This window comes from Peromyscus eremicus, chromosome 17 (genome assembly GCF_949786415.1).
Source record: "Peromyscus eremicus chromosome 17, PerEre_H2_v1, whole genome shotgun sequence".
In the NCBI taxonomy this organism is placed as follows: domain Eukaryota; kingdom Metazoa; phylum Chordata; class Mammalia; order Rodentia; family Cricetidae; genus Peromyscus; species Peromyscus eremicus.
The window spans coordinates 57,374,632-57,400,618 of record NC_081433.1 but is presented as its reverse complement, the minus strand read 5'-3'; the positions used below and the strand labels follow the sequence as shown (position 1 = coordinate 57,400,618).

At 38.1% G+C, this 25,987-nt stretch overlaps 1 protein-coding gene across 2 annotated transcripts in view; it reads left to right on the top strand.

Moving 5' to 3' along the window:
* LOC131894295 (zinc finger protein 431-like) overlaps nucleotides 1–25,205 on the top strand; it is a 60,351-nt gene extending 35,146 nt beyond the window's left edge. Inside the window, exons 2-5 of one of the 2 annotated variants that reach the window (XM_059244524.1) lie at nucleotides 12,513–12,648; nucleotides 17,497–17,623; nucleotides 17,826–17,886; nucleotides 19,031–25,205. In XM_059244524.1, the coding sequence (XP_059100507.1) occupies nucleotides 12,598–12,648; nucleotides 17,497–17,623; nucleotides 17,826–17,886; nucleotides 19,031–20,744 (1,953 nt within the window). In that variant the 5' untranslated portion in view covers nucleotides 12,513–12,597 and the 3' untranslated portion in view covers nucleotides 20,745–25,205. The remainder of the gene's footprint in view (nucleotides 1–12,512; nucleotides 12,649–17,496; nucleotides 17,624–17,825; nucleotides 17,887–19,030) is intronic. The other variant, XM_059244525.1, reaches the window with a different exon arrangement.
* Nucleotides 25,206–25,987: the final 782 nt, after the last annotated feature.

Genomic DNA, 25,987 nt, shown 5'->3' with positions numbered 1-25,987 from the left:
TGTAGTTTATAATTAAATTGTTTAGGAGACCATGTTACAGATTGGACTTCATGTCTGGATCTAGTTTTAAGTGCTAGACAAAGTGGCAGTCTCTAATTGTATGTATACAGGCTTTCCAGGTTCCTTCTATAAAACCATTGGAACAAAGCATGTGTGCCTACATGTCCCAGTGTTTTATGTAATTTTAGGATTTCTTCTTTACTAATTAGGCTAACATTCTCAGGTTTCTTAATTTTCCAGTCTGGGTTTTTTTTTTTTTTTAATAGTCATTCTCATAGAGTTGTTCTGATTTGATTCAGTTCTCCACTTCACCTCATTTTTCAGTGTTGGGGTAAACTTCCAAGTTTACAAACTGTGTAACGTACCAGCCTTGATAATTTATTCTGAATTTGTTCCCTAGCAAGTTTTAGTATTCTCATCTTAATTGAACATGATGCCAATTTGTCTGCTATTTCATTATTTTTAAATGCCTCTTTAGTCTTGCCTGTGTGCGTGTTTACATGAGTTACATAAATTTTGATGTCTTTGCTGTGTATTGCTATTTCCATCCATGCCTCCCTTGACCAAATGTCTTTGTCATTTATACCATTGCACACACACCATGAATCAGAGAAGACGCAGATTTTCCTTTTGCCTTCCTTAGCTATTTGTGTTATAGTTTGCTGTGGTGATATTTTATTTGTGCACCACAATAAAACTTATCTGGAGATCAGAGAACAGAGCCAGTCAGCAAATTAGACACAGAGGTCAGGCATGGTGGCACACACTTTTAATCCTATCATTTGTGAGGCAGAGATCCATCTCGTTCTCTTTGAGTTCAAGGCCACACTGGGAACAGAGCCAGGTGTGGTGGCACACACCTTTAATCTCAGCACTTGAGATCTTTACTTGGGAAGGACACATGCCTTTAATCCCAGGAAGTAATATGGCAGGAAGCAGAAAGGTATGTAAGGCATGAGGACCAGGAACTAGAGTCTTTTAAGCAGTTCAGCTAAGATCTTTCAGGTGAGGACTGAGAGGCTTTTAGTCTGAGAAAACAGTAACTTGCTCTCCTCAGACTTTCTGGAGGCTGAGGATTTCGTCTGAGGATTTGTGGAAACAGGATCGGCTGAGGAGTTGGCAAGGTGAGGTTGGCTGTGGTTTGTTCTGCTTGTCTGATCTTTCAGCATTCACCCCAATATCTGGCCCCAGGTTTTTATTAATAAGACCTTTTGAGATTCATGTTACTATCAGTGTTGCTATTACTTCAGCGTGTTGTGCTGATTTGGTGATTCCTCCCTCAGTACTAGCCATTCCCTCCCCTGGTCTATAAGCTGCTGCTTTCCTTAGTTTTGGTTCCATCAGTGGTTCATGAGTCATCAGTAAGCCATTTGTTAGCCAAATGCTGTGACCATTCTCTTGGTCCCCACAGTTCAATGAGGTACTCTTCTGGGTGAGTGGTGAGCATTTTAGGGATGGGAACTGTAGGCAGCTGAGCTATTTCCTCATTGTGGGAAGGCACAGAGCCCTTTGCTTCCACATCCTGGTCATGAAGGAATTTAGATAGGTACCATTTCCACTGTGATACCTTTCCTTTCATGGCTAAGCCCACAAAGGACTCTGCCTTTGAGCTGATCCAATCTATCACTGAGCCAGTATCTAAATGCCTATTGTTCTCAAAGGTTCAGTATCTTTACCAGGCACCATTTACATTAAGGAAAGGGTCACAAGTTCCTCCTGCTGAGGATAAGGAAAATGACTACTTTTAGCAAGAAAATACTTTCCTCAAGCCCCTTAGGGAATGGAGACCCTTATCTAAATGCCTGACCTTAGGAAAAGGATTTCTTGGGGACCAGACACTCCAGTACAATTTAAGAGCAATTTCTGGGGCTGGAGAGATGGCTCAGCAGTTAAGAGAAGGGACTGCTCTTCTAGAGGACCTGGGTTCAATTTCCAGCAACCATATGGCAGTCCACAACTGTCTGTAATTTCAGTCCCAAGGGACCTGACACTCAGGACAAAACACCAATGCACATGAAATAAAAATAAATAAATTTAAGAAAGACCAATTTTCATTTCTACAGGGGCACAATGCAGCATAAGCACTGAGCTATTCCCTAATTGTGTTCCATTGTGTCCTAGTCTTATTATATGGGCCTTCCCCCCCATAAGCCAGTGTTTTCTATTTAAAAAGATATTTCAGCTTTAAATCAAACCAAGTTTCTCTGAGAAGAAGCCACCTTCCCCCTTCTTAGGATAAAGCTTCTTTATTAACATTTTTAACAAGGTGAGTTGGAAATTGGTACAGAATTTAATATACTAATATTTGTATTTTAAGAATTTGATTAATAAGTATTTCTGGTCTAGTGAAAATAGAAATAGTTTTTTTTAAATAAACAATTTATGCATTAAAACAACACGGAGAGAACTGCATTCATTAAATCTTCTGAGGCGAGTTAAAACAAACACAGGAAATACTTTGTAATCAGCAGTCTCGGGTTGAAATACAAGCAGTCTGATTTTTTTTTTTTTTTTGTTTTGATTTTTGTTGACACAGGGTCTCTCATTGTAGTAGCCTTCCCCAGTCTTGGTCCTCCTGCCTCAGTGTCCCTAGTATTTCTCATACAAGAACCAGAGTGATCTAGTGAAAGCGTTGCTCAGCTCACGCCACTGTGAGCTCTAAAAGTTCTTCAGTGACTTCAGATTCTTAGCCCTAAGTTTTGATTACTTCGTCAGGATAATCTGCATGTGGGTCTAAGGTTCTGACTCAGGTGGTCTTGCATGTCTATCCTTAAAGCATTAAGCATTTGTAGATGTGCCTGCTCTCCTAGAGCCTAGTGCAGTCCAGCAGAACTCTCATTCAGTTCCACAGAATACAACTGTGTGATTGCTTCTGAGCTTTATTATTTGCATACACATGTACAGGTGTCTTGGTGATCATATGTACATAAACACAAATATCCTTACTGTTATCAAAATCAAGCTGTTTTATAATTGTTACTTATGACATAATTTTGCTGTTGTTGTCCTCTCTAATCACATTGTTCTATAGATCATTGGGTAGATACTTAAATTTTTTTTTTTTTTTTTTGAGAAAATGAGTTCAATTTCTCTGTGTTAATTAAAAGTGGAAATATTTGTTTCTGGTATGCAGTGACATTAAGTGTACCACATTTGCTTCTCACTTTGCTCATAAAATCTAAGCTGTCTGGGATAATGTGCATTTTAATGTTTGGTCATTATGTAATTAGAACCATTATAGGAAATGTACAAATAATATATTCAATTTATTATTTTAACTCATAAGTCTCTCGAGTTTTTCTATGAGTTTTTCATAGGTACATATTGTTGCTGCTCTGTATTTTTATAATAAAATGTAAGCAAAACATAAAAAGTAGTGATAATGCAATTTCTCGTATTTTTAGCAAAGTATATACTTGGACCATCATTATAAAAACACAGCCCCAGAACTAAGAATAAAATAAAATTCTGGAGTTTAGTTTGCCTTTGAGAATACTTAGGGGACTTGAAAAGGTGGTAGCATATTTTGATAGTTCTTAAAATGACAACACCAACGTGCTTAATGGGTCCATTTTCTTGGAATAACTTTTTCTAACCCGTTACCTTGAGGAAATGTCTATCCTTGGTGTTGCAGTGCATTTTTTATATGGAGCAGAGGGATGGAGCCAGTTTTCACATCCATTCTGTTGGTCTGTTTCTTCTTATTGGGTAATTGAGACCATTTATATTGAGAGATATCAGTGACTAATGATTGTTGATTACTGTTATATTGTTAATTTTTGGTGTGTGTGTGTGTGTGTGTGAGAGAGAGAGAGAGAGAGAGAGAGAGAGAAAGAGAGAGAGAGAGAGAGAGAGAGAGAGAGAGAGAGAGAGAGAGAGAGAGAGAGTGAGTGTCTCTTTTGGCTTTGCTGGTGTGAGATTATTTCCTGTGTTTTCATGGATGTAGTTACCCTCATGAGTTGGAATTTTTCTTCTAAAAAGCATCTTCTGTAGGGCTGGATTTGTAGGTAGATATTGTTTAAATTTGATTTACCATAGGATATCTTATTTTCTCCATCTGTGGTAATTGAAACTTTTGCTGGGTATAGTAGTAGTCTGGGTTGATATCTGTGGTCTCTTAAAGTCTACAGCATGTGTATCCAGGCCCTTCAGGCTTTTAGAGTCTCCATTGAAAACTTGGATGTAATTCTAATAGTTCTGCCTTTATGTGTTACTTGGTGTTTTTCTCTTGTAGCTTTTTTTTTTTGAGACAGGGTTTCTCTGTAGTTTTGGTGCCTGTTCTGTATCTCACTCTGTAGACCAGGCTGGCCTGGCTCTGCTTCCTGAGTGCTAGGATTAAAGGCATGAACGGGGGCTGGAGAGATGGCTCAGAGCGTAAGAGCACTGACTATTCTTCCAGAGGTCCTGAGTTCAATTCCCAGCAACCACATGGCAGCTCACAACCATCTATAATGAGATCTGGTGCCCTCTTCTGGCATGCAGATTGAACACTGTATACATAATAAAGGCATGAACAACCACTGCACAGCCCCTTGCAGCTTTTAATGTTTCTTTGTTCTGTATGTTTAGTGTTTTGATTATTTTGCAGGGAGGGGAGGGGACTTTTTTTGTCTGGTCCAATCTATTTGGTGTTCTGTATGCTTCTTTTACTTTGATAAGCCTCTCCTTTGGGTTAGGGATATTTTCTTCTCCTATTTTGTTGAAAATATTCTCTGTGCCTTTGACCTGAGTTTATCCTTTTTCCTCTATTCTTTATTAATTTTACATTTGTTCTTGTGTAGTAGCCTAGATTTCCTGGATGTTTTGTGTCAGAAATTTTTTTCTTAGATTTAACATTTTCTTTGACCAATATATCCATTTCTTCTATCTTTTCTTGAATGCTTGATATTCTTTCTTCTATCTCTTGTATTCTTTTGTTGAAGCTTGCCTCCATAGTTCTTGTTTGCATTCCTAAACTTTTCATTTCCAGAATTTCCTCAGTTTGTATTTTCTGTATTGCTTCTATTTCCATTTTTAGGTCTTGAACAATTTTATTCATTTCTTTCAACTGTTTGTTTCCTATTCATCTTTTTCAATTGTTTGTGTTTTCCTGGATTTCCTTAAGGGATTTATTCTTTTCCTCTTTAAGGACTTCTACCACCTTCGTGTAGTTGGTTTTAAGGTCTTTTTCTTGTGTTTCAGCTATGTTGGAATATTCAGGGACTGCTGTGGTAGGATAGCTGGGCTCTGGTGGAGGGAGACGTATTGCCCTGGCTCTTACCAACTATGTTCTTATGCTGGCAGCATGCATCTGGGTTTGGGATGATTATAGTTTTAGGTGATGATTTTTGGGTTTGCCTTAGTTGCATGCGTGATACATTCTTTGGTTTTTGTTTCCCTTCTGGATTTTTCAAGAGTGTGATGGCTGTGTGTTACCTGATTTACTTGCATGCTCAGCTGGTGTGTTCACAGGGAATGTCTGTTGGTGTTGGTGGCTGGGCTGCAGCAATGAGTGTGGGGAGGGAGGTGTCGAGAGGAGGGTCTGTGGAATCCAGATGAGAGGTGGGCAGAGGGGAAGGGAGCTTCAGCTGGTAATCTGTTGCACCACTAGGGATCAACCTCAGGGGATAGGGTCTTGGGGAACAGAGTGCATGTCGGCCTTTTATGTTCTTTCTGCCTCTTCCACAATGGTCTTTGAGATTTAGGAGGGGATTGAGCTACATATGTTGCTTTAAAACTGAGCATTCCCCAGTCACTTACCCTCTGCACCTTGACCAGTTATGCACCACCATGTTAATCACAATCTAATTCAATTAGAAACATCTAAGTTGAGGGGTGGGAGGTCCATTTATCTATAGATAGAATGATCAGTTCTTTTAAGTCAGTTTAATTCTATGTCCACTTAGCAGCATGATTATAATACACTTTTTCCTAAAGCCCATGACCTATCTATCCTTAGGTTCTTAGTCTAACAGTAGTACCAGGCATGTGTTTCATCCCGTGGAGAGGGACGTAGATTGTCAGGAAGTGGTTGTTTACTCTCACGATATTTGTGCTACTATTGTAGTTGTGGGCAGGTCTTGCAAGGTCAGTCTTTACTGTAGCTTGAAGTGTTGGGCATGACTCATGATTACTTGTCTCCTCCACTTCTTGCATAGCACCTTCCAGCACTATGAGAACAAGTCAATAGGGATAAAGCTTCTGCTTCTTACCATGTTGATTTTGCCATGCTCCAGGACTCAAGCATATGATGTCTTCATCAATAGGGTCTTATCATCAAGTTCTTGAGGATAACCAAGCGCTATAGCAATACAATGTAACATTTGAGGGATTTTTTTGGGACCCAGTTGTCAAGAACCCTGAAAGAAGTAACTTGCACATGGCACAGAGTTTTCATTTGTTTCCCTCTGGTGTCCAGTAGGGGCATTGTTGATCTGTTTCCAAGTAGCTCCATTTTAATTCTGTCTCTGTCTCTGTTTCTCTCTCCTGTGTGTGTTTGTGTGTGTTTGAGTGTATGTTAGTGACTAATTAAAGTGTAGTAAATTTCCATGTCTTTTATTTATCTTTTTCCTTCTCACTTCTGAATCTACCTCCATTCCTCCATCCGAGTTTAATACTCCCTGAAGCATTCTTTATATCTGTGCATTCTATCTCTCCCATGGCATTTTATTAATTTCATGAACTCTATTGGTACTATAATTGAAACACATATTTGAAGTTTTTTTTTTTTTTTTTTTTTTTTTGGTTTTTCGAGACAGGGTTTCTCTGTGTAGCTTTGCGCCTTTCCTGGAACTCACTTGGTAGACCAGGCTGGCCTCAAACTCACAGAGATCCTCCTGGCTCTGCCTCCCGAGTGCTGGGATTAAAGGCGTGCGCCACCACCGCCCGGCTGTTTTTTGTTTTTTGAGACAGAGTTTCTCTGTGTTGTTTTGCTGCCTGTTCTGGATCTTGCTCTGTAGACCAGGGTGGCCTTGAACTCACAGAGCTCTGCTTGCCTCTGCCTCCTGAGTGCTAGGATTAAAGGTGTGCACCACCACGTCTGGCACATATCTGATTTAACACTAACCACTAACAGTGACAGAAAACATGGGATGTTTACTTTCCTTTCTCTGGGTTGCCTTTCTCAAAATACCAGTTTCCAGCTCCTTCCATTGTGTTGTGTATTCCAAAGTTTCATTATTCATTCATCAGTTGATGCAAATCTAGGTTGTTACCATTTCCTGGCTACTGTAAATATAATCACAATGAATTTAGATTAATAGATGTCTCTAGAATAAAATATGGACTCCCATATATATACATATGAGCGGTACTGCTGGGTCATATGGTGTATCTAGAGTTAGCTTTTTCAGAAATCTCCATACTGATTTTTAAAATGGTTGCATCAGTTTCCATCCCCTTAAGCAGTAAAATGGAGTTCCCTTTTCCAAAAATCAATGCCAGAACTTGTCTTTATTTATTTGTTTTTTAATTTTAACCATTGTAACTGGGGTGAGATGAAATCAAGAGAAAAGTTGTAATTTGCATTTCCCTAATACCTAAGTATGTCGAACACTTTTAAGTGTTATGTCAGCCATTTGTATTTCATTTTCTGAGAATTCTTTATTCAGGTCTATGTCCCATGATTAACATTTAAAATTCTACTTTTAGTATGGTTTTGTGAGGGATAGCCACACTTAAGAATATATGTGAGTATTTATTAAAAACATATGTATTGTGCAATATATTATACTTTAAATCAAGGTCAGCTGGGGTTCAAATAGACTCTGTCTCAAAACAGGAAAACAAATCAAAATTATGTACACCTTTTAAAAATGTTTAGGTTTTGTTTTTTTTTTTTGAGATGAGTCTTACTTTAGTTGACTATGTCAACCAGCATGCCCTTGAATTCATGCATATCAGCCTGCCTTTGCCTCCCAATGGCTGGGATTATTGGTTTGTGCTGGCATGCTCAGCAATATTCATTTTTGAAAATGATTGTATTGGCACCGGTCGCAGATCCCTGAAATGACTTTTAACAGGTATTATATTGTCCTAATTTTCCAGTGCTCCTTTTCCTGTATGTTACTTCATTTTGTTCTTATTTTCTAGGTGTGTGTGTGTGTGTGTGTGTGTGTGTGTGTGTATTGACTTTGTAGCACAGGTTTTAAAACTCAGTGATCTTCCTGTCTCTCTGTGTGGGGTCCTCATGTTAAAAGAATGCAACACCTTATGCAGCTTGAAAAATAAGTTTTATGATGCAAGTTATCTATCTATTTATTTATTTTACAAATTTAATTTTAGTTATTATTTTATGTGTACGTGTATTTTCCTGTATGTGTATCTTTATACCCCATTCATGCATTGTGATCAGGGAGGCTAGGAGGTGGTGTCTGAACCTCTGGGCCTAGAGTTACAGATAGTACTGAGCTTCCATGTGTACTGGGAATGGAACCTGGGTGCTCTGCAAGACTTGTTAGTGCTCTTAACTGCTAATGTGTTTTTCATCCCAAGTTTTCTGTTCTTGATAATGTTTCCTATTCAAGGCAGCCTAGTCAGGGGGTAAGACACCTGTTGCTTATTAAAAAGTGGGATTCTCCTTCAGGTGAGAGAATTAGTCTCAGATAGGGATGGGCTCCCTAATTGTTTATCCAATACAATGTTGTCAGCCCTTAAACCATACACGTACAACCAACAAAGATGGACTCAGAAGGTTGCATTCATATGTTTCAAGATACTTATTCACACAGGAAGAAGTTAGAAGAAAAGTATTTTGGAAGGGATGGATGGAGGACAACAAAGGGGGAAAGTGGTATAATATCTTTTTATTATAAATGTATAGAAATACAGTTTAAATAAAAAGAGGGGCTAGAGATATCACTGAGCTATTCAGACCACTGGGTGTTGTTGCAGAGGACTCAGGTTCCATTTCCAGAACCCACATGGTAGCTAACCATTTGCTGTAACTCCCCTTCAGGGCATCTGCCACCTTATTCTGGCCTTTGTATGTAATATGTACAGACACATGCAGGCAAAACACATTATAACTAAAATAACTAAAGATTAAAAAAAAGAAAAGAATGGAATTCTCTAGAGTGATGTCACAGCCCTGAACCAGACAGTAGCCAGGGCTGATTAAAATGAACTCCTGCTGGTCCGCATGAAAGCAGCTATGGCCTTCCTCTGAGCCAGCCTTCTCATTGGTAAAAGCAGCCTTATTCTGAGGTTTCAACATCTCAGCATAGCCATCCAACTAAAAAGAGCAACCACAGTGCTACTAGGTGATTTTCCTTGATGTTTTCTATGTCTGTGTTCTCTGTCCTTTGTATTTGTGAGAATTATGGTATCAGTACATCTATCTTTTTTAAATGAAGCATACTTTCCAAAGCAGTCTAATTTCACAATGTCATTTACTTGATTTTCAGCTAATATCTTGTGGTATAAGATAAACATGCCAGAGGCATTTCTTTCTATCATTTTTGTAATTTTTGTTTGTTCCTGTATAACTTTGAGGTAAGGTCTCAAAGGTCTCTGCTTTTACTTTGTTACCATGTTCAGAAGTGGATTGTTCATTGAAACTGCTTAGGAATAGGTAGAACTCTACATGAACATGTTCAGACTCCCTAAGCAAAATCCCCATGCTCTGCTTGCCTCCTGCAGGTAAGAAATCTCTCTCAGTTCTTCTGTCTTGGCTATTGTGATGGCTATTCTTGGTAGTCAAACTGACTACCACTGGGATTAACTAAAACCCAAAGAATTGGATACATCCCTGAGGGATTTTTTCTTAATTAAAGCATTTGAAATAGGAAAACCCTTCATTAATCTGGATATTTTGAGGCGGTGAGATCCACCTGGTAAGGGCCAGCCTACATATATAAAGAATATTGAAGAAGGAAGCACTTTCCCTTTGCTTGCTTGCTCTAGTTGTGCTTGGAACTTCATTTCTTTCCTGTCATTAGAACCTACTTCTCAGGTTACTTGTGTATAGTTGAAGACCAGCTGAGAATAATTGAGAATAAAACAGGGCTGGAGAGATAGCTCAGCAGTTAAAGGCTAGGCTCACAATCAAAAATATAAGAGCATAAAACAGACCTTCTCTAAAACCAGGAATATGCTTGGGAGATCTGGTAATGATCTGGGGCTAGGGCCTTTGTGGAGGGGTTGCTTCAGATCCTGAGAACCCAATTCTTTCCACCACATGGGGCTATGGTTGTCAGTCCCAAGGGCGCTTTGGGTTTGATCAGTGGTGGTCTTGGGATTTCCTGTGTTTCACTTGTGCAGCATTGTTTTCTTAGCCTTCTCCTGAGTTAGTCCCATTTTATGACAGTTTCTGCTGACTTCATAGAAGTTCCATGTTTCCTTCCATTTTCCACTGGATGTAGTATACAAGATGCTATTCTTCTTAAGACCTTACTTGGCATGAGACATAGCTTGTGCAAGACTTCCCCAACCCTGCTTTTGTCTTTTCTGCCTTCTGTTCTTCCTGTCTTTCTCATCTTCTGGCTCCTGCACTTCACAATTTTGTCACTGGTGTACTTAAGAAATAATTCTGGGAGTATCTTTGCTGTGTGTGTCTCCCATCTGCCTGTGTGGCTAGACTTGCAGTTTCCTTTCCCTATTTAAATTGTTCAGAGTGCAACTTTGAGTCTGAATCTAAAAGAAAGATGACAGTATACCTGGAATACAAAATCTGTTCTAGGTTGGTTCCTCTTTGAGCATTAGCCAAAGCTTAATGCATGCTATAATTACTTTTTTAAAATTAATCTTTTAATTGTGTGTAGCATGATTTCTCCTTTGGAAGTCATATTAATTGCAGAACAGCTACACCTCCAGCTTTTTAGAAAAATGTTTCTGAGATAGGCTTTCCTGTGTTGACTCACGTGGACTTGATCCCCTGTTGGACTTGATCCAGTCTGTTGTTCCCCAGGGCAATTACCTTACAGTCCTCTTGATTAAACCAACTAAATTCTTAAATTTAATGGCTGTATCCTCACTGAGTTTAAAATTATCTATTTCAGTCATGTAGTTAGCTATCCATTTGACAATGGTTGAGATTAGCAATGTGGAGTCAGGCAATCAATTTTAGATGACCCGTCAGTGTCCTGACTTGTCATTTCTTAGGGTTCAGAGATAAGGGCAATCTGGATAGAGGACTGATCTTATCATGAAACCAAATTGCTGTAGTTATACTAGTTCAACCAGAATAGAAGATCTGGGTAAAATGGTGTGGCCCTGCCTAACTGGACTATTTTCCTGGTTTAAGATGTTCAGCCTGAGAGAAAAGGTGTGAGTACTCCTTGGTGTTCTCCCATACAAATTCCTAATCTCTAGAGCACATGGCCATAAAGCCTGTTTGAACTTTTCAAAATAATTCTTTGAGATTATAAGTACATCATATCCACAGACTCTTTCCTGCTTGCAAGTCCTACCATTGATCCCTCACTATTTTCTAATTTGTGGCCTCCTTTTCCTTTAAAAACAGTAGCAACAGTTGCCATTTGACATATGTTTGGTTGTAGGAGTTCCTGGCTAAGAAGCAAAGGGTTGAATGCACTGGACATTGAGTGTGTGATGGAATGTTCACACAAAGGACCATGTGTCTTGGAAGAGGAACAGGAAGTGCTCTGGGAGACTGGAAGAATGTCTGCTAAAATACTAGAGACCTGTCTCCTGGGGTGGAAGGGCAAAGCTGGGAAGACCTTTGCTGTCTGAGTCATTTGCTCTCTGATCACCCAGTAGGGGAGGTGCTAATGTCCTGAGGCTTAGCTGGGTGGCTCTAGCTAATGTGGAACCCTTGGAAGGCTTAGTAATCAAGAGTACCAGTGGTGAGTAGCTCTAAGATTCTTTCTAGGGATCATCTCTAATGGAGCTGTAGGGAGTTGTGATGGATTCCACAAGCCATGCCTTTGTGAGTGTGAGGGTCACTGTCTTCACTGTCACAGAGCAGGAAGAGCAGTTCTTTTGAACTGCAGAGGTTTCTTAGATATACATGGTGTTGGGTGGATGGAAGAGGCAGATTCCATATCTTGTGCCATAGTCTGCACATAGAAAATTGAAATTTTAATTATCCTTCTACATTGTTTTCTGTGTGGACATCAGTGGGGCTAAAACAACAAGGGAACATGACAGTTGGCAGAGCCATAGCAGATTACCTTGATTTACAGAGAGAGCTCTAGAGCATGGAGCCTGTCAGGAAGAAATATCTGTAGCTGGGGGTTCAGAAACATAATAGTTTAAGGGTCATTTTGAGATAATTTTGTGGGAATTGTAAAGTCTGTGTTTAATTTCTAAACACATAAAATCATAGATAGTTGGTAACATTGGCCAAGAGTGATTAAGCAAAGTGATTCCTAGTCCTGTGAAGTAACTTCATAGAGAACCTGCTACAACTCTGGTCTAAGCTTGGCAGGATCCATCCCAATTAAGAAGCCAAATTTTGGGGGGTCACGCATGTTGTACTGGTTCTGGAAACAAGAAAGATGCAAAATTTAAAGGACATGGATTCTTCCACTCTGGTTCCAGTTCAACCCTGTTGCACCCATCTTGTTTTGCAGAGTCAGAAACCCGGTGAGGAGACTGTGAGAGTTCATTGCATGAAGTTATGAAGATGAAGCCTGTGTTGTGTTTTGAGACCATTGGATGTTGAGAGACCCAAGCTATAAGACATCTGCCATGGACCCCTGCATACAGGTAGTGGAAATAGCAAAGGAGAGACATGTATATAAAGTTGCATGGATAGAGGTATCTGAGCCCTTTGAGAATTAAGCCCCACATGTCTGAGACAGAGCTACATAATTTGATGGTTTCCCTTCTCAGTTTTAGTGTTGCCTTGCTACAGTATTCCCTCATTGTGTCCACATTCCTCTCTTTGTTAATTTATTCATCTCTCATATAGTCCTTCCTGACTTCAGTTCCCCTCTTTCTGTACCTCCCAGCCCCCTCCTCTGCTCCCTTCTTTCCCAGATCCCCTCTTCCCCTGTTTCCCTTCATAAAAGTGCAGATCTCCCTGGAATATCAAGGAAATTTGGCATAACGAGTTATGGTAAATCTAGGCACAACACTTCATATTGAGGCTGAATGAGGCAACCCAGAGGAGGAAAAGGTTCCCAAGAGCAGGCAAAAGAGTGAACACTCCCCAACTGTTAGGAGTCCTACAAAGATACCAATTATTCAACCATAATACATATGCAGAGAACCTGGTGCAGACCCATGCAGGATCCATGAATGCTGCTTCTGTCTCTGTGATCCCCTATGAACCCAGCTTATTTGATTCTATGGGCTGTCTTCTCTTGTCCTCATTTAGGTTACGAAATTTTTTTTTTCTATGATTTTTTTTTGAAAATATTTTATGGGCCTAAGTACTGGGATTCTTTTTCTATTCCTATTGTTCCTAGGTTTGATCTTCTCATAACGTTCCAGATTTCCTGGATGTTATGTTTTGGGAATTTTTTTAGATTTAAAATTTTCTTTGACCAATATGTCCATTTCTTCTATCATATCTTCAGTGCCAGAGATTGTTTGCTTACCTACATTTTTAATTTCCAGAACTTCTTTGGTTTGTACTTTTTTTGCTCCTATTTTCATTTTTTTTTTTTTGTTCATTTGTTCATTTCCTTCAACTGATTTCTTTTCCATGGCTTTCTTTTAGGGATTTATTCATTTTCTCCAATATTTTGTTTATATTTTCCTTGCTATCTTTAAGGGATTTACCCATTTCCTCTTTAAGGAACTCTATCATCTTTATAAAGTTTGTTTTAAGGTCTTTACTTGTGCTTCAGCTGTGTTGGAATATTCAGGGCTTGCTGTAGTAGGATTGCTGGGCTCTGGTGGTGACATATTGCCCTGGTTGTTGTTGATTATATATATTTTTAAATTATTTATTTATTATGTATACAATGTTCTGTCTGCACGCATCTCTGCAGGCCAGAAGAGGGCACCAGATCTCATTACAGATGGTTGTGAGCCACCATGTGGTTGTTGGGAATTGAACTCAGGACCTCTGGAAGAGCAGCCAGTGCTCTTAACCTCTGAGCCATCTCTCCAGCCCTGTTGATTCTTAAGCTAGCATCTAGGTATCTGGGTTTGGAGTGGTTATGGATCTAGGTGCTAATTTCCCAGCTCGTCTTTGTTGAATGTGTGTTTTCTTCCTTGGTTCATATTTGCTTTCTGGTCTTCAGGTCTTCTGGTCTGTGTGGTCTATGGTTGAACAGCAGCAGTTCCTTCCCCATATCCAAGTTGGAGGCTCAAAATCTGGTGGCAAATGTGGCCTCTGTTCCAGCATAGAGTCTTTGCCAAAGTTGGGAGCTGAGAAAAGATGAAGTGGGGACATTGGGGATAGTGTGGGAGGCACCAAGAAAGTGGAGGAAGTTTTTGGGCAGGTGGCTTATGTGGATTTCTGGCAGCTGGTATGTCCTTTGTTGACTACATCCTGACCAAGGCCTCCCCCTCCCTCTATTCTTCCCAGATTTTTGCCCCACCTCCTCACCCCCCCATCCACTGTTACTCTCTTTCTCTTTAGAAAACAGTAGGCCTCCTAGAGATATAACCAAACACATCATAACAGGATGTGATAAGACTAGACACAAACCCTCATTTCCAGGCTGGATTAGGCAACCCAGTAGGAAGAAAAAGGTACCAGAGGAGGCAAAGGATTTAGAGACACTCCTACTGTTAGGAATCACACAAACACCCAAGCTAAACAACCACAGCATATATGCAGAGCACCTGGCACAGACCCATGTATGCTCCATGATTGCCACTTCAGTCTCTGTGAACCCCTATGATCCTTGCTTGATTCTGTAGCCTTTCTTCTTCTGGTATCCTCAATGTCCCTGCCTTCTATATTCCTCGCCCCTTTTCTTCCATGGAGTTCTTTGGGAGACCATCCCTCACCCCCACATTTCTCCAGAGTACTCTTGAGTAGGAGCACTAGTAAATGTTAGATAGAAGGATAGAGGGGAGAGAAACAGATAGAAAATACAGGATAGACTCAGGAGAGCCTGGATCCTAATCCATTGGGCCTCAACTGTCTCTGCTCTAGGGTTTTTAAAGGAATGCTAAGGAATAGAGCAAAAGACCTCCCCCCATCACAGCCAAGTGCAGACCATCTCAGACACCTTCACTTAGGCCTGTGGTCTAGTCATCCTCTCTGTGCAGACCTGCTGGGTAAAGCCCAGATGTGCTCCAACAGGGTTCCCAGAGCTCTACCTAGTGTTTGGATGAACATCCTCTACATCTGCTCCAATTAGCTGCTGGAGAATGTGTCTCTAATTACAGTTGGGCTAGACACCAATTTATGATTTTAATGCAAAATATGGTTAATCATTTTATTGGCTTTTTTCTTTAATTTTGTTTTGATTAGTTGTATTTTATTCTGCCCTAATTCTCTCAGCCATTCAACTTCTGGTTCTTTCTCATCCAGGCAGTGCAAGGCATGGGCTCCCTCTTGTGGCATGGGCCTCAAGTTAGACCAGTCATTGACATGGTCTAACCAGTCACCATTACCCAAACAGATTAGAAAGCAGTAGGCCTCCTAGGGATATAACCAATGCAGACAACAGAAGTGTGAGTTGAAGGATTGTATTTTGACTGGATTGGTGTCTTAGTCCCATCACTGGGAGCCTTATGTGGTTACAGAAGATGGCCAGTTCAGGTTCCACATTCTCAATTACTTAGAGTACTCACTAGGGTCACTCTCATAGGTTCTAGGAAGTTTCCACTGCACTAAATTTTTTTATCCACCCTTAAGCCCCCTCCCCTCATTCCAGTCATCTCTCTCTGTATTCCTTGTCTCCATCCCTCTGTTACTCACCTGATCATTCGTGTTCCCATCCACACCTGCCCCTAGTCAACCTGCAAAATATATTCTGTTTCCTCTTTCCAGGGAGATCTATGAATCTTCCCTATAGCCATCCTAGTTACTTAGCCTCTCTGGGTCTGTGCTTGTACTGTGATTATTCTTTACTTAGCACTAATATCCATTTATAAGTGAGTACATTCTCTACTTAGCACTAATATCCATTTATAAGTGAGTACATATCACATTTGTCTATGTGGCTTTGTGTTGCCTCACTCAGGATAATAACCAACTCAAGAAACTGGATATCAACAAACCAAATAATCCAATTAATATGGGGTACAAATCTAAACAGAGAATTGTCAATAGAGGAATCTAAAATGGTTGAGAAACACTTAAAGAAATTTTCAACATTGTTAGCCATCAAGAAAATGCAAATCAAAGCCACTTTGAGATTTTATCTTACACTCGTTAGAATGGCTATGATCAATACCTCGAGTTACAGCTCATGCTGGCAAGTATGTGGAGCAAGGGGAACACTCCTCCATTGCTAGTTGGAGTGCACACTTGTATAGCCACTGTGGAAATCAATATGGCAGTTCTTCAAAAAATTGGGAATCTATCTACCTCAAGACCCAAATGCCACTCTTGGACATATACTCAAAAGACACTCCTCCATTGTAGCACAAGCACACTTGCTCAACTATGTTCATATAGGCTTTACTCATAATAGCCAGAAACTGCTAGGTGTGTAAGAGATTGTGTTGATTGAAGATTGATGTGGAACGCCTCCTCTACTGATGGTGGTAATATCCCTAAACAAGTGGGCCTGGGCTGGATAAGAGACCTATCTGAGCATGAGATAGTGACAAAGCAAGAGAGAAAGTGAGGAGACAATGTTTGTCAATGGGTTTTGCAATCAGTTGCTAGCTTGAATTTCTATACTCTACTCCCAAAATTATGAACTGTGATTTGATAGAATCAGCCAAATAAACCTGTTCATTACCAGAGATGCTGTTCATTACAGAGAATTTAATCTCTCCTGTCCCATGTTGTTGATTTATGATCAACAGTTACATTGCTGTTATTTTCATTTGTCTATTTGTACCTCTTTAAACATGCATCTCCTTTAGTAAGATCTTCTTAATGTTACGTTATAAACTGGGCACCTCAGGTTTCTAAAAGATGAATACAGAACTGGAGTAAATACATAACTCTTTCTAGGAACTTCAGTAAAAACATTTGAGTTCTTTTTATTTTTTTGTTTGATTTTTTGTAGCAGAGACAGGTTCTTATTAATATGTATGTCTGGTTGTCTTGGAACTCATTACATTGACCAGGCTGAAATCCAACTCAATTAAATTCACCTGCCTCTGCCTCCTGAGTGCCAGCATTGAAGGTATGAACCAGTACACCCATCTTGCCCATCTTTTTTTGTACTTAGTAGTTGTTCATAAAATTTTTTTGCTGTATACTCAGTATCACTGATCTGTTTGCTTGTCTCTCTCTGTTAATTGGCATTTCACTTTCAAGGCTATATCCTATTCAAAGGGTGCAGAGATAATAGAGGTGAACCTATTCAGCTACCTCCTAAAGGAATTTGATGATTGCATTACAACTTCTGTGTTATGGAATAAGTGTGGGAAGCACCAGAATTCTATGAATATATTGTCAGAGAAGTATACATTTACTATATTGTCATTTTCACACTTTCTCTTTTATACATGTATGGGATATTTTAGAATACAGTGACCTATGATGATGTGCATATAGATTTCACTTGGGAAGAGTGGACTTTGCTAGATCCCTCCCAGAGGAATCTCTACAAAGATGTGATGGTGGAGACCTACAGTAACCTCACTGCTGTAGGTAAGACTGAATTTTCCTTCACATTTTAAAATAAGGGGATAACTGCTTCTTGGTTATTAATGCTCTTCTGTAGTTTTGGCTGAGAAAGAGGAAGAATGAACTGAATAAATCAGGCATGATTCTAAGGTTCACTTAACACAGTAACTTAAATATTGCACAGTTTCTTATAATATGCCTTTCATTTTCTGATACTATATTTTAGGCTACAGTTGGGAAGACCATAATATGGAAGAACATTGTCAAAGTTCTAGAAGACAGAGAAGGTAATTTTCATGTGCAAGGTGATACAAATGTGCCTCTGAAGAAATTTTGATGTGTCCTGGAAGTTTTAAAAGAAGCAACAGTGTAATTAAGCACAGCTTTAAGTGTATTGATGATTATTAAATTCTCACAAAACCTTATACAGCAATGTAAGGTAGCTGATTTATGTTTGCAAGGCATTCTTCTAAGAAAGAAGACAGGAAAATCATGCTGTAATATATATCATCTTTTGGATCCTAGCCCTGTGAGAGCTATACTGTAGAACTGCCAATCCACTTAGTTTCATACCACTCAGATACTGCAAAATGTACACATGTTGAATAGGTGATAAGTTTATATCCAAAACTTTCTGATAGTCAGATTGTCCATAGTAAAGCTGGTGTTTTATATACTTGTGTACTTGTATTCACTTTGCTAAGTTAAGCTAAAGAGACAGCTTATGAGGGTTAGAATGTTGTTGTGGAGAAACCTTAAACCCTATACCAAATGTCTACTATGATTAGAAAGTCAAACTATGTGAATGCAATGTGGAAACCATTTATTTGTTACTCTTTCTTTTATGAATATACCATATGTCACTCTGGATACAAAGTGTGTTAGCATAGGAATATGGGAAGAAGCAATGTTCCTCTCTCTCTCCCAAAACAATTAGAAGATATATAGTAGTCCCCACTTTGAGTAGACTTGTTGAATGTGATACAAGTTTACAATTAATTGGTTTTCTGATATAATTGGGAATGTATCAACAAACTCAAACTTCAGAGAAGCCCTATGAGTACTAAGAATGTGCAAATACTTCTGTTTGTCTGGTTCACTTTGCAAATGTAGTATAACTCATAGTCTAGAAAATTTGTGAATCCATTAACTGTGGTAAAGAGTTGAGTTCTTTTAGCTCTCTTGTAATATGGGAAAAAAATCTCATATAGAAAAAAGATGGTATAAGTGTGAGCCATATAATAGAGACTCTTTCCATCACAGGTATTCTTAATGAAGGGGAATACATGAATGTGAGCAAAATAATAAAAACTTAAGTTCTGATTCCTCTTTATAATTAGACAAAATTGTAAAATTAATTAATATTGATAAAGTGGTTCATCAGTGTAATGATTATAGTAAAAGTTTACCATGTGCCAATTATCCTTGCAGGTACAAAAGAAGTAATATTGGAGAGAAGCCCTGTGAATATACTCAATGTGTTAAGTCCATTGGATATCACAGTAATCTCCAAATACACAAAGGAACACATACTGAAGAAAAACCTTATGAATGTAATCAGTGTGATAAAGCCTTTGCACATTGCAGTCATCTTCAAATACATAAAAGAACACATACTAGAGAGAAACCTTATGAATGTAATCAATGTGGTAATGCCTTTGCATTTCATAGTCTTCTTCAAATACATAGGAGAAAACATGCTGGAGAGACACTCTACAAATGTAATCAATGGATTAAAGCCTTTTCACAACACAGTTATTTCCAAATACATAAAAGAACACATACTGGAGAAAAACCCTATGAATGTAATCAGTGTTGTAAAGCCTTTGCATATCAGAATATTTTTCAACGGCATGAAATATTTCATATTGAAGCAAAACCCTATGAAGGTATTCAATATGATGAAGCTTTTGCACATCATAGTCATCTCAAAATATGTAAAGAAACACATACTGGAAAGAAACCCTATGAATGTAACCAATTTAGTAAAGCCTTTGCACATCGTAGTCATCTTCAAACACATAGTGGAGAGAAACCTTATGAATGTAATCAATGTGGTAAAACCTTTGCAAGAGATAGTCATCTTCAAATACATAAAAGAACACATACTAGAGAGAGACCTTATGAATGTGATCAATGTGGTAAAACCTTTGTACATCACACTTATCTTCAAATACATAAAAGAACACATACTGGAGAGAAACCTTATGAATGTAATCAATGTGGTAAAACCTTTGCATATCAAAATATTCTTCGAAGGCATGAAAGAATTCATACTGAAGTGAAACCACATGAAGGTATTCAATATTGTGAAGCTTTTGCTCATCACAGTCATCTCAGAATACATAAAGGAACATATACTAGAAAGAAACCCTATGAATGTAATCAATGTGGTAAAACCTTTGCACGTCATGGCCATCTTCAAACACATGAAAGATCACATAGTGGAGAGAAACCTTATGAATGTGATCAATGTGGTAAAACCTTTGCAAGTGACAATCATCTTCGAATACATAAAAGAATACATACTGGAGAAAAACCTTATGAATGTGATCAATGTGGTAAAACCTTTGCACGTCACAGTCATCTTCAAATACATAAAAGAACACATACTGGAGAGAAACCCTACAAATGTAATCAGTGTGATAAATCCTATTCACAACTCAGTTATCTCCAAATACATGAAAGAACACATACTGGAGAGAAACCTTATGAATGTATTCAATGTGGTAAAGCCTTTGTAAGTCAGCGTAGACTCCAAATACATAAAAGAATGCATACTGGTGAGAAACCCTATGAGTGTAAGCAGTGTGATAAAGCCTTTTCCTGTCACAGTAATTTTCAAAGGCATAAAAGAACACATACTAGAGAAAAATCCTATGAATGTAATCAGTGTGGTAAAGCTTTTGTACATTGTAGTAGTTTCCAAATACATAAAAGAACACATAGTGGTGAGAAACCCTATGAATGTAATCAATGTGGTAAGGCCTTTGCATGTCATAGTCATCTTCGAATACATAAAAGAACACATACTGGAGAGAAACCTTATGAATGTAAATATTGTGGGAAAGCCTTTGTAAGTCACAGTAATCTTCAAAGACATGAAAGAGTTCATACTGGAGAGAAAACCTATGAAGGTATTTAACATGATGAAGCTTTTGCACATTTCTGTTGTTTTCAGCATCATGAAATAATTCTTATTGGAGAGAAACCTTGTGAACACTAACAATGTGGTAAAGCCTTTGAATATCATAGTTATCTCTGAAGGCAGAAAATAAGACATACTAGAGAAATCTTATGAATGTACTCATTGTGCTAAAGCCTTTGAATGTCATAGTCATCTTCAAATACCTAAGAGAATAAATACCAGAGAGAAAGCCTACAAATGTAATCAATATGCTTTTCACAATATGGTTATTTCCAAATACATAAAATAACACATACTGGGGAGGAACTCTATGAATAGAAGCAGTGTAGTAAAGCTTTTGCATCTGACAGTAGTCTCCGAATACATAAAAGAAAACATTATTGGGAAGAAACCCTTTGAATGTAAGGTAAGCAGTACAACCTTTGTATGTGTAAGTAGTCCTTGAAGTCATGAGAAAAAAAACATATGCAGAGAAACCCTATTAATAGTCAGTGAGTTAAAATTTTGCACTTCATGGTAGTTTTCTGTTACATGAAGCAATTCCTGGTTAAAAACAAAAAACTATAAGCCTTTAGATGCCTAACACCTGTTACAGGAATGAATGCAGGAATGAAGAAAAACATTGTTTTAATTTTAATTATGTGATGTCTGTGTATCTTTATGTGGGGATGTGCATGTAAATGCTGGTTCCCAAAAAGTTTAGACCCTTGGACATTCTTGTAGCAGGGATTACAGGAAGTCGTCAAAAACCTGACCTTGGTCCCCAGAATGAACTTTATGTCACTGCTTGGCCATATCTCTACTCCTGTAAATATTTTAAAACTTCATATATCATCTTGATGGTAGGAAATATGAAAGAACTTGTATAAGAGAAATCCCATTCATGTAAATAATTTGGTAAAGACTTTAGGCATCACCGTTGTCTGTAGTTTATAGAAAAAAATCTTGTTTCATCTCTTTTGTCATAGACATGAAGCAAGTAAGTTATTTACCATGTTTACCCAAGACTGTGGAGAATCCTACATTGTAATTTCTATTTTGAAATATTTGAAATCATTGATATTAAAGTGTGCTTTATGAGTGACAAATCTATTTAGTCAAGTTTATATTTCTTTTGTGGCTTTTGTTCATCTTTTATTGTGCTTTAACTTGGAGATAGGTATTTTTCTGTTCAGTGTATAGAATGGGGTGCCCATCATCTAAGTCCATTATTTATTTACCAGACAGTGGAGGATTATACTTTTCAAGTAAGGATGTCTGAAAATTTGGTGGGGTACCTGGTTTTGTTTTTCATAGCTTTATGAATCCTCTTGCGATGTTGTTTGTTATACAACCTGTCTTAGATTTTGGAAATTAGACAGGGATACATTTGAACTCATAATCCTCATGTGTCGCCTTATGAATACAAGTCCAAGGTAGATAATGTACCCCCAACATGCACTATTTTGTCAATACATTGTAACAATGTTAATGTTAAAAAAATTAATAGAAGAGAATATAAGGAACAATACCACATGTGTATATCCAATGCAGCATTTTTTCTGTCTGGAAGAGATATAATAAAGTAGGATAATCAGCAATCAACTGTATTGTCTCATAACATAGCTTCATATTTCTTTGGATATGTATATATTACTTGATGTCCCATGCTTCTTCATGTCCAAGTGTAGTTATATGTTTGGCACTTCATCTTGAAGTACTACCTTCAAAGGTAATTATACAGAGATGGCCAATAATGTAACAGCAATGAAAATTTTAAAAAATTTCTGTTTTGTGTGTGTAATGTGATTATCGGTTTTTAGGCTGTGACAGATATGTGGAGCCTGAAGACAACTTTGTGAGGTCTACTTTTTTCTTGTTCATGTAGTGATCAAGATGAAGTTATCAGCCTTGCACACCACAGACATTTCCTACTGGGCCACCTTCCAGATGCTCAAATATGATTAGTTGAAACATTATATCTGTAAAATATTGTCTTTCTTTTCAGACTGTAAACATTTTCATCCAAGGATAGAGGAAAACAGGACAGTTTGAATAATGAATACTGTTTGCAAATGAAAATGATATACTGCTATCACTTGTATTTTGGAATATGTTAATTCTCAGGACTAAACATTGTTCATAACACTTTCTCAGCCACAAACAAATACCATAGAATTTTCTCAGTAATGTTGATTGCTGCTAAGCTTAATAACTTCGGTTCAATCTCTAGGAGACCTGTAGTACTACAAGTCTTTTTCTTATTTCTATATTTGTGCTGTGGTATATGCACACTCACATACCAGCACACACATAAATAAATTTCAATCCAAATAAGTGCCATTGAGATCACTTGAAGCCAAACAACTCCTTGGCTTTCAACTCTAGAACACACATAAGGGATGTAGATAATCAATACCTGTAAGTTGTCCTCTCATTGCCAAATTACATCATTATGCAGGTTTACACACACAAACACAATCCAGGCATTTTAGATGGATGAAATTAACAAAGCAAAAAAAAAATCCAATTATTGGGAACATATGAAATGACTTGCCAGTTTAAATTATTAGAATTTTAAGAAGTATTACTGTTCATCAAAACAATGATAGTCCCTTTTAAAATCTAATTTTATCCTTTCTGTCTGATTCTAAGATAGGTCATTTTAAAACCATGTCTTAGCTGGGCTTAGACGTCGATACACATAATCACAGCAGTTGGGAGACAGTGGCAACTGATCTGTCTGAATTTGAGGTCAGCTTGGTCCATTTAGTGATTTCCAGGACAGCCACAACTATGTAAAGATATCCTTTTTCAATAAGATTCCAAAAAGAAAAAGCATATCTCAAATATGGAGCTTTTTCTAATGTAATCTTACTGGACTCTGGTTTCAGCAAAACCTTTTGTTGTCTTTACTCACATGAAGAGAATGTGGAGAGTCCATTCATGGAGATGTAGAAATCCATTGAATCCTTTGGCAAACATCTAGCAGGGACTTTCATCACCTTCAAAGGATAGGAGCTAGAAGGAGTAATGAGACATCATCTTCTGCATTATAATGATGTTTGGGAGCTGGAGAGTTTGATCCATAGAACTTTTTCTTTGGAGTACCCACGTTTGGTTTCTAGCCCCCCACATCAGATGAGTAAGAATTAACTGTAATTCCAGCCTCCAGTAGATATGATACGTTCTTCTGGTCTCCTAGGGCAGCAGATATGCAAATGGTGAGAAGACAAATATATATGTGATTAAATGTTGTAAATAAGATTTTCTTTTTGTGTATGTTAATTTTTAAGAAAAATGAAAATTAATTTAGATGTACATATTTTGCCAGTGTGTATACCTAGTGTATGCTAGGTACTAGTGGAGGCCAGAAGAGGGTGTCTGATCCCCTATGACTGGAGTTACATATAGTTGTGAGCTGTCTTGTGGGTGCTAGAAATCAAAGACAAGCCCTGTGGATGAGCAGTCAGCATTCTTATCTGCTGAGTCATCTTTTCAGCCAAATGAACATGTCATCAATAGTGATGTTGTATGAATGGCTAATCCTGAGTTCATCTTTACCTCAATCCTGGTCACCCAAAAGAAATACAAGATTGATAGCATCAGAAACTAACTTAGACATGGAGCTTAATGAAGTTTCCAAGCCTAAATCTCTACAAAATGAGGAAAGAGTACAAATATTGATCAGGAGAGAAACTGGCAAGTCTTTTAAAAAGTGGCTGACTATAGATTGAGTTTATCTCAAATGTGGTAAATAGGCAGCAATGGGAGCCCACAAGAACACTGCAGCTGGGAGAATTAGGCTCAGGCAGGGATGAGCTCTGTATTTGCTTATACAATGCAATGTGTTCAGCCTTGAAACCCTATACACAGAATGAACAGAAATGGACTCAGTGGGTTTTATTTATATATTTGTGCATACTTAGTCACACATACTTAAGGAAGAAATTGGAAGGGAAGAATTTGGGAATTGATGGACAGAGGACAGGAAAGGGAGAAAATGATGTAGTATATTTTAATAAAAATATATGTAAATAAATTTGAAGTATAAATGCTGCTAGTAATATAAATTATCAATTAAGAGCACTGGGTGTTTGTACAGAGGACACAGGTTCCATTTCCAGAAGCCATGGTAGCTAACCATCTCGTGTAATTCCAGTTGCAGGGGATTTTATGCCTTCTTCTGGCCTCTGTAGGTACTGCACACAGACATGCAGGCAAACACACATAAAGTAAAAGTAAATCTTAAAAAAATGGGAATTCTGTACAGTTATGTCACAAGTCTTGAGACAGACAGTAGTAAGGATTACTTAAAATGAACTGGTCCACCATAGAAACAGCAGTGGCCTTCCTCTGAGCCAGCCTCCTCAGAGGCAAAGGCAGCCTTGTTCTGGGGTTAGAATAGCTCAGAATAGTGGTTCATTTAAGAGCACCATCCATGATTTGGAGAGATGTCTTTCCCAAGATGTTTTTTTTTTTTTTTTTTTGTATTTATGTTCTCTGTCATTTGTATGTGTATTTGTATCTCGGCATTGTTACATCTTTTAAATGTAAAAATATTTAGGTGATCTAAATATAAGTAGATCATAATGTTTTATCTAAAAGATAGATTTGTTCTTTAAATCTCCATCTGCCTAAGTGCCTAGACTTGCAGTCTTCTGTCCCTATTTAAGTTGTTCAAAATATAACCTGGGGTCTGGAATAAAAAGAGACATAAAGATGACAGCATATTTGGAATGCAAAATCTGTTCGAGGCTGGCCCCTCTTTTTCCATTGTCCACAGCTGGTTATGCGCTGTTATTAAACAGATTTTTGTTACACTTTTAAGTGTGTGGAGTGATTTCTTTCTGGGAAGGCATATTAATTCTAGAACATCTGCACCTCTAGCCTTTTAGAAAAATGTTTCTGAGACAAGCTCTTTATGTTGACTCAGGTAGCCTTGATCCCACTCTGTTGCTCCACAGGATAATGACCTTGTTGTCCTTGTGATTAAACCAACCAAATTCTTAAGATTAAAGAACTTTAATACCATTGAGTTTTAAAATTACCCATTTGGGCCATGTAGTCAACTGTCCATTGCGATAATATGAAAAGGATTTGTGTGTGGAGCATGGCTTTTGTCTTCATACCAGAATAGAAATAGTTTATTATGTATACCAGAGGAGGAAATGGGATGGGCAATCAGCTGCTGGAGTCACCATTATGAAAAAGGACATGATTGTGGCAGGGGGGAGTGATTTTGTAATTTCCTAGCATGT